At 37.2% G+C, this 14625-nt stretch overlaps 1 protein-coding gene across 2 annotated transcripts; it reads left to right on the top strand.

The window, feature by feature from the left end:
* The first annotated feature begins 2705 nt into the window (after positions 1–2705).
* Positions 2706–14269, top strand: LOC117982601 (cyclic GMP-AMP synthase-like receptor). Of its 2 annotated transcripts, none has more exons than XM_069498788.1 (4): positions 2706–3036; positions 10422–10578; positions 11572–12240; positions 12833–14269. In XM_069498788.1, exons 1-4 carry the CDS (start codon positions 3029–3031, stop codon positions 13220–13222), a joined length of 1224 nt encoding a protein of 407 aa, XP_069354889.1. In that variant the 5' UTR covers positions 2706–3028; the 3' UTR covers positions 13223–14269. The 2 variants fall into 2 exon arrangements, with proteins under 2 accessions (XP_069354889.1, XP_069354888.1); XM_069498787.1 differs by having other exon boundaries at positions 2707–3036; positions 10419–10578.
* The last annotated feature ends 356 nt before the right edge of the window (positions 14270–14625 follow it).

Below are 14625 nucleotides of genomic sequence, written 5' to 3' on the forward strand. Positions count from 1 at the left end.
CTGTAACTGTATACATACCTATAGGTATCTACATACATATATACCTACTATACCTATAAATAAATAGGCACGGTACCTACTACGTGCATTATATAGGTAAACCAAAACCACAATAGACCTTTGACTTTACAGTGTTTTATTGAGTTCTAAAACAAGTATTAATTTAACAATAATACTTAATTTATTAGTGAATTGAAAACAATAAAACACTGAAAGTCAAAGATCCATGTGATTTTGGTTTATCTATTTAATGCTCGCAGTGTAACAGGACCACCTTTTTATTGGCACCTTAATTATTATAGGTTCATTGGAATAACAACACTGATTGTGATTTACTTTTTATTTTTATTATGTCTCACAGATCACTAAATGTTAATTTCACGAGAAGACGAAGAAGAAACCACTCGACTCGACGTAGGTACTAGTAACGAAATTTACCTTTCGCCAAAACAGAAAAAACAAAACACCATGCCGATTCAAAACACAAATGGCAGCCATTTGCAATCTCTGACCATAGAGTAAAGTAAATCAAAACCTAAACCTAACCCAGGGGCCGGAAAGTCGCTTATTATCACCTATTGTAGTTTTTATTAGCGCCGTATATTAGTTGGTCACCTGAACTAAATTATTGCTTGATTTAATCAAGCAATAATTGCATGAGCATACTAGGTGATGCCAGAGACTGCGTGGATTTTCATTTTTCAAAATCCCGCGGGAACTCTTTGATTTTCCGGGATAAAAAGCAGCCTATATGTTAATTCAGGGTATAATCTATCTCCATTCCAAATTTCATCCAAATCCGTTCAGCTGTTTTTTGTGATTGAGTAACAAACATCCAAACATCCACACTACTAATATTATAAATGTGAAAGTGTGTCTGTCTGTCTGTCTGCTAGCTTTTCACGGCTCAACCGTTCAACCGATTTTGACGAAATTTGGTACAGAGTTAGCTTACATCCCAGTATATCCCCATAATAATAATAAATATCCAAATGAATGGCGCGAAATATTTTGCAGTTGAAGTTGGAGCGTATGCACACCCGTATGCGTAGGAACTCTTTGGTATTGCGGAATAAAAGGTAGCCTATGGCTATGTCACTCCAGGTTTTGAACTATACTCATGCAAAAAAAGACGTTTATCCGTTGCTCCGTTGCGACGTGATTGAAGGACAAACCAACAAACAAACACACTTTCGCATTTATAATAACTGATTACACAAAATATTACACACACGGATTTCGCGTAGAACCTTCGAAAGCAAATAACATATCTGGATACATCTATACATCGATCACAGAGAGTTTCAACCACGACCGTATGCCCGAGTGAAGCGACCGCAATTATGTGTGGAGGGTCTGTTCTTGTGAGTTGACCAACTTCTTTGATCTGGGTACTTGGACAAGTCTGGGTACGATTTACCGCCATCCGAGCGATCACGCGCCAACACGAGCCAACATCGACAAACATGTACAATACGAACTATCTCTCCACACGTGGAAGGTTGGACGAACAGCTGTTGGAGTGTTGGCCGACTGTCTGGAACCGGCATAAGAGGCTACTTGACTCATATCTAATTTCGTCCAATAAATGATTATTTATTATAGTATTTTGCTTAAGATAACGAAATATATCAATAACAATTATTAAAAACGCAAGATGGTTATATAAATCCAATTTAAAAAAAATACAGTTTTTATTTTTATTTGAAACTCAGAAAACGCTGTCAGCCATGATGTGACGTCATTAAATATGTAAACAAACAAATGTCATCCCTATTGACTAACGTAGTATCCATATATATAAAATTTCAAGTCCTGACTAACTTATATATCAATGCACAGCCTAAATATCTAAACAGCTGGTTCTAGATACATGAAATTTGGTGGGTGTGTTCTTTGTAGGTAAAGAGAAGGTATCCACTAGGAAAGGATTTTTTGAAATTCCACCCCTGAGAGGGTTAAATGGGGGTTTGAAATTTATGAAGTCCACGCGGGCGAAGTCACGAGCATAAGCTAGTTTTTATATATTTCTAAAAACTCATAGTAAACGTAAAAAATTATCGTTTTCTCTTTATAAATTGAATAAGTTAGGTATTAAGTAAGACTTACAACACGTAACGTAACGTCTTTCTGTCTGCCTGTCTGCTAGCTTTTCACGGCCCAACAGTTTAACCGATTTTGATGAAATTTGGTACAGAGTTAGCTTACATCCCAGTATATCCCCATAATAATAATAAATATCCAAATGCATGGCGCGAAATATTTTGCAGTTGAAGTTGGAGCGTATGCACAGTGCACACGTCTGCGTCGCCCGAGTGAAGCGACCGCAATTATGTGTGGAGGGTCTGTTCGTGTGAGTTGACCAACTTCTTTGATCTGGGTACGATTTACCGCCATCCGAGCGATCACGCGCCAACACGACCCAACATCGACAAACATGAACAATACGAACTATCTCACCACACGTGGAAGGTTGGACGAACAGCTGTTGGAGTGTTGGCCGACTGTCTGGAACCGGCATAAGCATCGACATAGGCTTCCAAATTCTTTGGGCATAAGATAGGTAGGTAGTACCTAACGCTCTATCACGACGCTCTATCCATAGATTCATGGAATCACATATTACTGGTCTGTGATCACATACTTATCTATGACTCACGTATGTTTTGTAAGGTGTCTATGTCTACCTAATCTCTGACTTGTTTCGAGTTCGTCTATGATTGGGCCTTACCGGTTTCTGCAAATGTACCTACCTATTGTGCTGTGATAATGAAAACGTCCAAAGAGGATAAAAACACTACGTTGTACTTTTACGTTTTAATTTCATACGCGAGCACGACTCGAATTTCAACGTCCGAGGCTCCGAGCATCCGCGTCAGTTGATTTCGCAGTGTAGCCCAGTGTAATCTTGCAGAAATATTGCAGAGCAAGCAGCAAAGCTTTCTAGTAATTGCAGTGTTGTGGACTTCCTTTGTGCTCTTACAGCTTCTGCCAATTTAAGGGCAACCCCAGATTTTTTCGTAATAACATGGAAAGGTAAGTAATACATAGAGATAGTAGGTACCTAATCATTCATCCAAGAAGTTATTTATAACCTTGTGTTTAATTTCATTGTTTATGATTTTTCTTTTAAATGAGGTTTCCAGGCAACGTTCGAGAAAATTTTCATAGATGGCGCTGAATACTACCACCATTAAAGATGAAACATAATACCTGTACAGTGTACACTATAAAAATGTACCTTTACACTAGATTTCTAGTTTATTTAATTATGCTCGCCCGTCCTTTTATATACACCCCACCGGAAATACAACGACGGTTAAAAGGAAATAGGGCATAAGCGACATTTTTGTCAAAAATGTGTTATTATGCCATTGGACTTAAAATTTTCTGCTCTTTTGAATGCGCTTACTCCCATGGCTCTACGGTGACTTTTTTGGCGTTTATGCCCAAGCAAAAAAAAAAACAATTTATAGTGTTATATTTGCTAACCGACGAAAATTCTGGTCATTTTTGCTATAAAGGTGATTGTACCCCTACAAAAATGATTTATTTTGGGTTTGTTGTCGGTAATGCTTTTTTACTTCACAAGGGTGCCAAGCTTTTGGTTGTTTATGCCTTTTAAGCATTTCAATTGAAAAGTACAAATGTTGCTTAAAGCTTACTTCCATTTCGTAATTTAACAGAGCTATGGCGCTTGTGCCCTATATACAAAATGCAAACTTATATTACTCTGGCGGTTATCCCCTATTTCCATTCAGTTCTTAATGACAGCCAAGTCGGTTATGCCCTATTACCTAAATTGATTTTAATATGACACTGGTGGTTATACCTTACTTCCGTTTACTAATATAAATACGATTGTCGCTAATTCCATATTACTTAAATTAAATTAGATATCATGGTGTCGATTATAACATATTTCCACGTTCTACAATCATACTTATACGTCGCTTATACCGCAATACCAAATAAGGATTTAATAACGAGTCGGGGCTTATGCCATTGGATACCACAAAAAACAGTTTTAAACGCGTCGCTTGTCCCCCGCAACACTCAGCCGCGCACTGTGACAGCGTGAACACGGTGCCTTTTAATTTTAAGCTGCGAAGCTGTCTTTATTTTTGTATATATTAGAGTCCGTTTTAGGATCGATAAAATTCAATTAAATAAATAATATACTTTGAGAATACATATTTTTATTATAAGACATGTTAGAGTGACATTCCAAATTTTAAAAGGAATTAGAATAAAATAGACAGCCAGTGTGACACATAAATTAATACAAAACCTTCTTTAACATCCTCCCGTTTTGAGAAATTTATGTCACCAAGCCGATTAACTTACAAATAAACATAAGTCTAGGCTTATGGATAGGCTTAGTTAGAATATCTGCACATTGATATTCTGTGGGAACATATTTGACTTCAAGATCATTTTCTGAAACTAATTCTCTGACATAAAAATGTCTTAAAGCAATATGTTTCGTACGTCGATGAAGCTCTGGATTTTGAGAAATTTTTATAGCTGCATCATTATCAATTTGCAGCTTGGGAATTTCTTTTAATTTGGTAACTTCATTAAACAGTCTCTTAAGCCATACAATTTCACGAGCTGCTTCACTAGCTGCTACGAGCTCCGCTTCAGTACTCGAAATTGCTACTGATGTTTGCTTCCGACTTGCCCAAGCAATTACTCCTCCAGCATACATACACAGAATTCCAGATGTAGAGCGTCCTGTATTTGGATCTCCACCGTGATCTGCGTCACTATAACATTCTAAGATTCCAGACTTGTAGTCTTTCTTATATACAATTCCAAAATCTATTGTTCCTTTGATGTAACGAAAAATGCGCTTGACCTTTTGTACATCTTCTGTAGTGGGATTAGCAAGTGAAGTGGGATTAGAGTTAGTAGAGTTAGATACAAAACTTACAGCGTACGATATATCTGGTCTGCTTGCTGTCATCAAGTATGCTAATGCACCAACAGCTTCTCTATAAGGAAACTTAAAATCATTCTCCTTTTCAGAATCTGTTTGAGCTTCTTTAATAATTGGTGTATTGACTGCTTTACAGTCACTCATCCCAAAGCGTTCTAGTAGCTTTTGAGCATAATGCTTTTGTGAAACTACAATTCCACCATCTTTATCACTAGAAAGTTCTAAACCAAGAAATTAATTAGCTGGTTTAGTGGTTATCTTGAACCTACTTCTCAATTCAGCTATAAACTTCTCAGAATCTTTCTGATTTGTTGATGCAACAAGTCCATCATCAACATAGAGCGCTAGAATAATTTTATTGCCTCGTCGATTTCTAATAAACAAACATGGATCTGTGTCACATTGTTTAAAACCAATATTTTTCAGATAGTCGACAATACATTTGTTCCAACATCTGGGAGCCTGTTTAAGTCCGTATAGACTTCTCTTCAATTTACAGACTTTATTTGTGCCATCACTATAGCCTTCTGGTTGTTTCATATAGATATCTTCTTCTAATAAACCATTCAAAAAGGCAGTTGTTACATCAAACTGTAAGAGAGATAGTCCTTCGTTTGCAGCGATGCTTAAAATTGACCTAATAGTTGACATTCTAGCAACAGGGCTAAATGTTTCCTCATAATCAATTCCCTTCTCCTGAGTATAGCCTCTTGCTACAAGTCTAGCTTTATACTTGTCGAGGCTTCCATCAGCATTGGTCTTCTTTTTATAGATCCATTTACAAGAAATAAGCTTTCTGTCTTTCGGTTTATCCACAAGTATCCAAGTTTTATTCTCTTTCAGAGAATTTAGCTCACTTTCCATAGCTTTCAACCATTCAGCTTTTTCAGAACTATTTATAGCTTGTTTATATGTTTCAGGTTCGCCTAAATCATTTACAACAGTAGATATAAAATAGTCATCGAATCGTACTGGTGGTCTTAGTATAGATCTATCTCGAAAAGTTCTTGTTTCAGGAATTTCTTCATCCTCAAAATCAGAGGAATTAGGAGTAACATATGATTCATTAGACTCGTCTTCATTTTGACTGATGATTTCATTTCCATTAGTCGACGAAGTGGGAATTACTTCATGTGAGCTTGAATCTGGAGCATTCAATGTTTGAGGCATACTAGAAACAGCATCATCTTGTAATACATCCTCCCTTGCATCGAACATTGGATGATTTTCATTAGTCTTAGGGAAGTGAATTTCTATCTCAGTTGATTTACTTTGTTCATCTGCTTCAGTTGCATCTGAATCTAATCCAATTGATCTAATAATCGACTCATTAAATGTTACATCCCTCGATCTGATTAATTTAACATTGCCGTTATTATCACAGCCCAGTAATCTGTAACCATCATTACCATCAATACATTTATCGGCTTTCTTGGAGAGTTTTGTTCGCTTTTGTTTTGGAACGTGAGCGTAACATTCACTACCAGTTACCCTAAATATTTAATGGATGGTTTTTGTCCAAACCATAACTCAAATGGCGATTTACCTTCTGTAGAAGTCGGTCCAGTTCTATTCAGAACATAAGCAGCAGTGTTGACAAGCTCTGACCAACAAGCAAGTGGAAGTTCTTCATGAGCATGCATCATAGTACGAGCAGCCTCAACTAAAGTTCTGTTATCTCTTTCACAACACCCATTTTGCTCTGGTGTATATGGCATTATCAATCTTTGCTGAATACCATGAGACTTTAAAATATTTTCTACAGCCTCGTTATGAAATTCTCCACCATTATCGCTGAGAATTGTTTTTATTACATGACCAGCAGTCTTTGTTTCATTAATCATAGTCCGTTTTAGGATCGATAAAATTCAATTAAATAAATAATATACTTTGAGAAAACATATTTTTATTATAAGACATGTTAGAGTGACATTCCAAATTTTAAAAGGAATTACACTAGCGGCACGCTATGATGGCCGGTTTGACACATTACAATAGTGATGTGGAATGTCAATTTATTCTCGAACAAAAAACAATTAAGTTTTGTTTTTGTACCTGATTAAATAGGTTTAATAAAACAAAAATGTATATGTTTATTTAATTTATTTGAACGAACTGAATATTTGAACGAAAATGAATATACATACTTTATATGCACACAAGAAACATATGAATACAAAAGATACCGAAAAAGGTGCCACAAAAGGCCATAATTAATCAGATTCGTCCATACTACTATTTTCACTGTCGTCACTGCTATCATCACATACATTAATAATTATATGTTCGTTTTCTATAATATTATCTATTTTCACATCTCTTTCATAATCTTCCCTTATTAATTTAACAGTTCTATTCACAACCTTTTCCCAGTCTCCTTTAGTCACATGTTCACAAGCTTCTTCTAATAATTTTAGCATTTTTTTTGTGGTAAATGGGGGTTCTGTATTGTGTCTTGCAGCATATCCCTTAATTTGAGCCCACACCAACTCAATCGCATTATACTCACAATGGTAAGGCGGTAACCGTATAACTCTGTGCCCATGTTCTAATGCTATTTCGTCAATGACGTATCGGATCTTGGTTGGTTTGTTTTCTTTTAAAAGACGTACTAATTCCGCTTTTAACATATTCATGTTTGCATCTACGCCATTTTTACGAAGCCATGCGACGATATCAGCTTTCTTTTGGGATTGGGCAGGTGGCTTGTCAATTTGCATCGAGTGGTATGGGGCGTTGTCCATAATTATAATAGATGGTTCAGGGAGGCTACACAACATTGAGGTAAACCATTCAGTAAACTTTTCTCCATTCATGTCTTCATGATAGTCTCCAGTGGTTTTTGACGCAAAAGCCATGAGAGAACCTTCGACAAACCCGTTGATGGTTCCGGCGTGACAAATTATAAGTCGCGATCCTTTTCCTACAGGAACTTTGGAAGTAGATGCTGCTGTGTCATCGTTCCAAGAACGGCCTACAGTATGGTTAGCATTAAGCCATGTTTCATCCAAGAACACAACATTTTGCCAATTTTTGATTTCTTTCACTTGCCGTAAAAAAGTATACCTTGCCATCGCTATATCAAATCTTTCCATCAATATTTTGCGTTTGTTACATTTTTTGTATCGAAATCCAATGGTCTTCAAAATCTTCGTTAAAGAACTTTCCCCACCGAAGAATAATCCAGCTTCCTTCAGTGAATGCACCAACTTTTTTCTTGTTGGATACTCCTTCTGTAAATAGTAGCCGTAAACATGTCTTCGGATAGCATCGGCATCAAAGCTATCGATGCCTACGACTGGTTTTGCTCGTTTTCTCTTTTTTGGTGTGTGAAGTTTATTTTCTTCTGTGCCAGTCTCGCCATATTTTTTTTTAGTTATCCGTCTAACAGTTCGTTGTCCAATATTAAGCGCATCAGCTACGCGTTCAACCACTGACGTTATAGGTAAAATTGGCCCTCCATTTTGAGCTTCACGATCGAAATAGTTACGAAGGCGTATTAGGAACTCACGTGTCTGACTATTTAGAACAGTTCTCTGCGTACGTTCGGTCATATCGACGAAATCCACAACAAAGGGCTTGAACAGAGTCCAAATTAACGAGCAAGGGTCAACAGTAATGCAGTATCAATATTTGAAATCCAAAGCCAGGTCAAAACTATATCACAATCGCATTGCACTGACAGTTTATACTTTTCGAAGCAACGTCAATTCGAAACTGCTTTGTTTTGCATTGAGCATTGACGCGAGTTTGCCGGAGGTAGTAGTTGTGCTAGCCAGCGATCCTATGTGACGATCGTATTAGATTCCATTTTTAAAAATTTATTGATATTTTTTTGCGATTTCAGAGGTTTGTCCACATAGTGAAAATTGTTCATATTCACAAGTACATTCACCCCTTAAATGGTGCAAACTGATTTTTCTACACTTGTATACATTTAAGAAATCAATTTAATAAATAAATTTTGAGTCCTAAACCTAAAACTACATTCGATAAAATTTATGAATCTCTGCACATCACTATCGTCAATAAAGTAATACAATTATTTCCTTCAAAGTCGTTATCAATTAATACGGAACTTCATGAGCGGACAAACGTCAAACCGGCCATCATAGCGTGCCGCTAGTTTAGAATAAAATAGACAGCCAGTGTGACACATAAATTAATACAAAACCTTCTTTAACAGTATAATGTTAATTACTTTTTTAAATGTTAACACTTTCTGTCAAATGTTGACAGCATTATGAAAGAACAGTGTTTTAGCTAAAATAGGTTTATTAAGCGATTCGTGTTTTTATTAGTAAGGGGGTTAATTTTGATTTTTCTTGATTAAAAAGTATTAACAAAAACTCCTTTTTTATTTCAAACAACATCACACTATCTGCTCGTTATTAAATATGAAATGACGAGCTATATCTTTTAAATCTACCATTTAGTGTAAAATTATAGCAGGGTATACTGTAATAGGCTTCTTAGTAAGATAGATCCTTAGTATGTTTTTGTGAAAATTTACTCCCAAGCAATTTCACCCTACTTTAGAAGTTAGAGACCCAATTACAGTGTCGTGTAATATCTGTTTTAGATATTTTCCTGATGAAGGATTGTGTTGGTTGCGCTACTTCATTATTTTTGAGGTGGCTTTTCATCCATATTTCTTTGCTTCGTAGCGACATTGTGTGTTACTAATGTCTTATATCCTGGTATTATTTTGAATGCCAACTGTTTCTTGTGCCCTATTATCTTTTATACAACCACTATGAAAAGTATCTTATCCTTCTTTTCCTATAATATTGATTGAACGGTCTAGTCGCTTATACCCTTTTACCTTGCAAAATGATAAATTGGAATGTCGCATATGCTTCTTATCCTTTAATATTTGATTTTGTCATTTGTATCTTATGCCATATTTCATCATTCAAAAATTAAAAGCTGTGGTAATAAGCGACAAAAACTACTTTAAATAACGTCAAATCACTAAAACTAAGAATACCAGTAACTGTTCCATTTCTATCTGATTTTATAACTGTTTCACTTTTCACAATATCTTAATAAATGACAAAAATACGTCAGTTTTTCTAAAATTTAAAACTTTGAACGGCTCTCCTGAACATTTCATCTTTTGTCGCTTATACCCTATTTCCTTTTAACCGTCGACAATATTATATCTGCGAACCTGTGGCCCTACCGCGGTTGTTTGACAGCTACAATGTCACGATCGCAATCATCTCTGATTGGTTAATGCTCGCTCACTATTGGCTACAATGCATTGTTGCAACAAGAATGGCACAAATTCAGCCAATCAGAACAATTTAGATTGTAATAATGATTGATGCAGGTTTTAGACAATCGCCCTACTGGCTTAGTGACGTCATGCAACGCGCTTGCGTTTTGTTTTTACTTTGTAGTGGTTTTGGAAGTCGGTTTGGTTTAGTATTGGATTTATCGAGCATTTATTTTATTCGTTTATTTACTGTAGCAGTAACCTGAACTCCTTGCTGGCCGACATCCACAATCGATACATCAAGTTGAAGGAGAAGGACTTCCAGCTCCACTACAGGGTGTTCGGTGAGGTGTTCCGTAGCCTCCAGCAAAACATGAAGGCCGTCGACAAATACTACGAGCGTTATGTTAGCAACGTAAGTAGTCATGTACATAAAACCGGCAAGTGCGAGTTAGGCTCGCGCACCGAGGGTTCCGTACTACAGTCGTAATTTTTCGACATTTTGCACGATAATTCAAAAATTATGATGCATAATAATAAATAAAAATCTGTTTTAGAATTAACAAGTGAAGACCTTTCATATGATACCTCACTTGAAATACTTAGTTATCTTACTTCGTAACTTGAAAATACTAATTATTAGTTCATGACCACAATTTAATTTTTTTGTGTGGTGTAACCACAAATTCACGGTTTTCAGATTTTTCCCCAAATGTCAGCTATAAGATTTACCTACCTGCCAAATTTCATAATTTTAGGTTAACAGGAAGTACCCTGTAGGTTTCTTGACAGACAGACAGACAAAAAAGTGATCCTATAAGGGTTCCGTTTTCCTTTTGAGGTACGGAACCCTAAAAATCATTCCGGAAAGTCCTTTTAAATAAATATAGCGACTTTTGTTATGACGCAATAAATTGCAATTCAGCGTGCACAGCGCATATAGGTATGGCCCAACAGGGAACTGCCCAATCAACAAAAACATTAAAATATTTAATTTTATATACAGGATAGAGACAGCCAAGTTCACGGTACTTTCATCATCATCATGATCAACCCATCACCGGCTCACTACAGAGCGCGGGTCTCCTCTCAGAGTGAGAAGGGTTTTAGTCTACCACGCTGGTCATGTGAGGATTTGTAGACTTCACACACCTTTGAGAACATTATGGAGAACTCTCAGGCATGCAGGTTTCCTCACGATGCTTTCCTTCACCGTTAAAGCAAGTGATATTTAATTAATTAAAACGCACATAATTCCGAAAAGTTAGAGGTGCGTGCCCGGGATCGAACCCCCGACCTCCGATTAGAAGGCGGACGTCCTAACCACTAGGCTATCACTGCTGTACTTTAAATCCCATGATTCGCTGGTATGGTCATCTTAGGGCTTCAAAGGGACGATATTTTCCAGATCCAATTTGCTGGCAGTCACTACGACAACCTCCGCATAAACAAGCCGGACGAGTTCGACATGGACATCGTGATCGACGTGCCGGTCAGCATGCACGAGGATCCTCTCTATCCGGCGAACAGCGATATTCTCATCGAAAAATACCGCCCCGAATATTTGTGGCTCCGCGCCGGAGCTCAGTTCCGGAATATACCGTACCGTGACGGACAGGATTCTTCGATCAACAGGACGGCGTACGAGTGGCTGGATAAAAAGAATTTCATCCTCGGTTCCAAATTCTCAGATTGGTTCAAAAGCGTCGGCAACCGAGGTCTCAATGAGTTTCAAAAGTTGAATGGTCGACCGGTATGCTTCGTGGATGGCGTGGCGTATACGATCCGCTCGTCTTCCAGCGGGCCAGCTTGGACGATACACATAGAATCCGACGGGTTCAAGATGGATGTGGACCTCGTACCGGCGCTCAAGTTCCCCGAGAGCAGATGGCTGGGAAAGAAGTATCGAAAGATTCCGGAAAGATGTCGCAGAGAGTACTGGCTGGCGGTACCGAAGCCGAATCCCGACGGTCCGTCGACTCCGCACGAGGAGCAGCGCTCGTGGCGCCTCGCGCTGCAGGACCAGGAGAAGCAGCTGCTCTACAACACCTACCACCTGCGACAGATCATTCGGCTGGTGAGTTTAGTTTTGGGGTCCCGACTCCCCTAACTTAAACTCTTGCTTTCTTCTAATCCATACTACTTAATATTATAAATGCGAAAGTGTGTGTCTGTCTGTATATCGTGTGCGTAATCCCAGCAAAATAATGTTGAATTCCTGGATTTGAGTTGGATAGATTTTTAGTGCGTAACGTCGTGTAATTGTGCGTGAAAGTTTTAAATTTCTGTCTGCTAACCTTTCACGGCCCATCCGTTCAACCGATTTTGACGAAATTTGGTAAAGAGATAGCTAGCATCCCGGGGAAGGACATAGGCTACTTTTTATCCTGGAAAATCAAAGAGTTCCCACGGGATTTTTAAAAACCGAAACCCACGCGGACGAAGTCGCGGGCATTATCTAGTTATTTATATTACGAAGAGGAAAGATTTGTTTGTTTGCAATCTCTCAAACTCTGAAATCAATTTCATTAATTCTTTCACTATTACAAATCTACAACTTACATATATTTACTACATCCAGAAAAGGCTATATGTAGCTAAAACACATATTATTTATATCTAATGGTGCTATATAAGGTTGTATAAAAATATAATATTATTATTTGCAGATCAAAAAATTCCGAGATGCTCAAGGTATGGACAAGCTAGCCAGTTATTACATCAAAACGATTTTTTTCTGGGAAATTGCAGACTTTCAAGATGGTATAAAATCTAAAAAATTAAATAAAAAAGAAGCTTTCTGGCAACAGAATGACATAGCCACATTATTCAAACATATGTTGCAGAAGTTGTATGATGCATTGGCAAAAAAGAATATTCCATACTTTTGGAATAGAGGAAAAAATTATATTCAACGTTGGGATATTGCCAGGTTAAATGAGTACAAGGGTAAAATTAACGACTTATTGAATGTACTTAAGAACCCCTACGATTATAAATCGGTCGCGAAATATCTGTTAACTGATAAAGAATATCAGGAATACAGAAAGTTCTTATAAAATGTGGCCTGTATGATTAGAACTAAAAGTATTTTTTTAAACTTATGTTCTGTTTGTGGAAAATACAGTGATTTTAATCAGTACCCTTATTATAAATGCGAAAGTGTTTGTTTGTTGGTTTGTCCTTCAATCACGTCGCAACGGTGCAACGGATTGACGTGATTTTTTGCATGGGTATAGATGAAGACCTGGGAGAGTGACATAGGCTACTTTTTATCCCGGAAAATCAAAGAGTTCCAACGGGATTTTTAAAAAACCTAATTCCACGCGGACGAAGTCACGGGCAACAGCTAGTATTAGATACTTTTTTGTTTATGTATTTACCATTGCAGTAGGAAGTAAGTAATCTTACATAATTCTTTTTAAACTAATTTCTTTTCCAAAATCCGTTACTCTCCATGATAGTAATTTATTGGTAACATAATTTTTTTTTAGTTACCTACTTACCTAAGTGTACAAAAATTTTTTTTGCAATATATTTTTCTCGGACGCGGACGGGTGAAAATTTATCCTTCACATATTTTGCTAAAAATCAGTTCATTATTAGCTCTTAAGTTAGTAACTAAGCCTAATAAGTCCCGCAAATTGCTAAGACGTGTGGCCGCCATTTTAGTGACTAGTTTAGTCACCACTAGACTGAAGTTTCGAGCTGATGGTATATTTTTATTTCGGCTGACGGCAAAATGACGTCACTTCGATGTTAATGAGACATGGTTCCAGCAATTTGAGCAATTTGCGGGACTTATACAGCCTGACCAGAAAAATAAAATACCTCGCCATATTGTTGCGCCAGGCAACTGCACATGCACGAATCGCGCACATGCACACAAAGCGCACATGCACACAAAGAGAAGCAAACGAACACGACTACTATTTGACCGTAGGCTTAGTGACCATAGACCATAATATAGCGGCGCCTCCATAGCAAGTTTTTTCTTAGAGTTTTTTATATTTCTGGTGAGGATATACCTACAGATGAAGTCAACAAGATTTTATATGTTGACCTATTATTATGTAATTATAAAATATATGAAGTATTTTTTAGAATTTTGTTTTATTAAAACTCAAAAGAGAGTGAGTACCTATTCATATTATAATACCTATTGAAGTAGGTGAAATGAAAGTAGGTACTAGGTACCTACCTCTTGTGCATCAATTCACAACTCACATAATTTCACCATACCAGTAAGCAGGTATTATAAATGCAAAAGTTTTTGTCTGTAAGCTTTTCACGGGCCATCTGCTTAACCGATTTTGATGAAATTGGTATAGAGATAGCTTGCATCCATAGGCTATTTTTGGTCCCGCGAAATCAAAGCATTCCCACAAAATTCTTTAAAACCCTAAATGCACACTGAAGCGTCGCTGGCTGCTGGCTGCTGGCTGGGCTGGCATCATCTTTT

This window comes from Maniola hyperantus, chromosome 5 (assembly GCF_902806685.2).
Source record: "Maniola hyperantus chromosome 5, iAphHyp1.2, whole genome shotgun sequence".
NCBI lineage: Eukaryota > Metazoa > Arthropoda > Insecta > Lepidoptera > Nymphalidae > Maniola > Maniola hyperantus.

Excerpts from the sequence above, each read along its gene's own strand:
- LOC117982601 (XM_069498787.1), top strand. Across the intron at positions 10,579-11,571 it reads ACGAGCGTTATGTTAGCAAC|ATCCAATTTGCTGGCAGTCA; the intron begins GTAAGTAGTCAT and ends GATATTTTCCAG. Across the intron at positions 12,241-12,832 it reads TGCGACAGATCATTCGGCTG|ATCAAAAAATTCCGAGATGC; the intron begins GTGAGTTTAGTT and ends TATTATTTGCAG.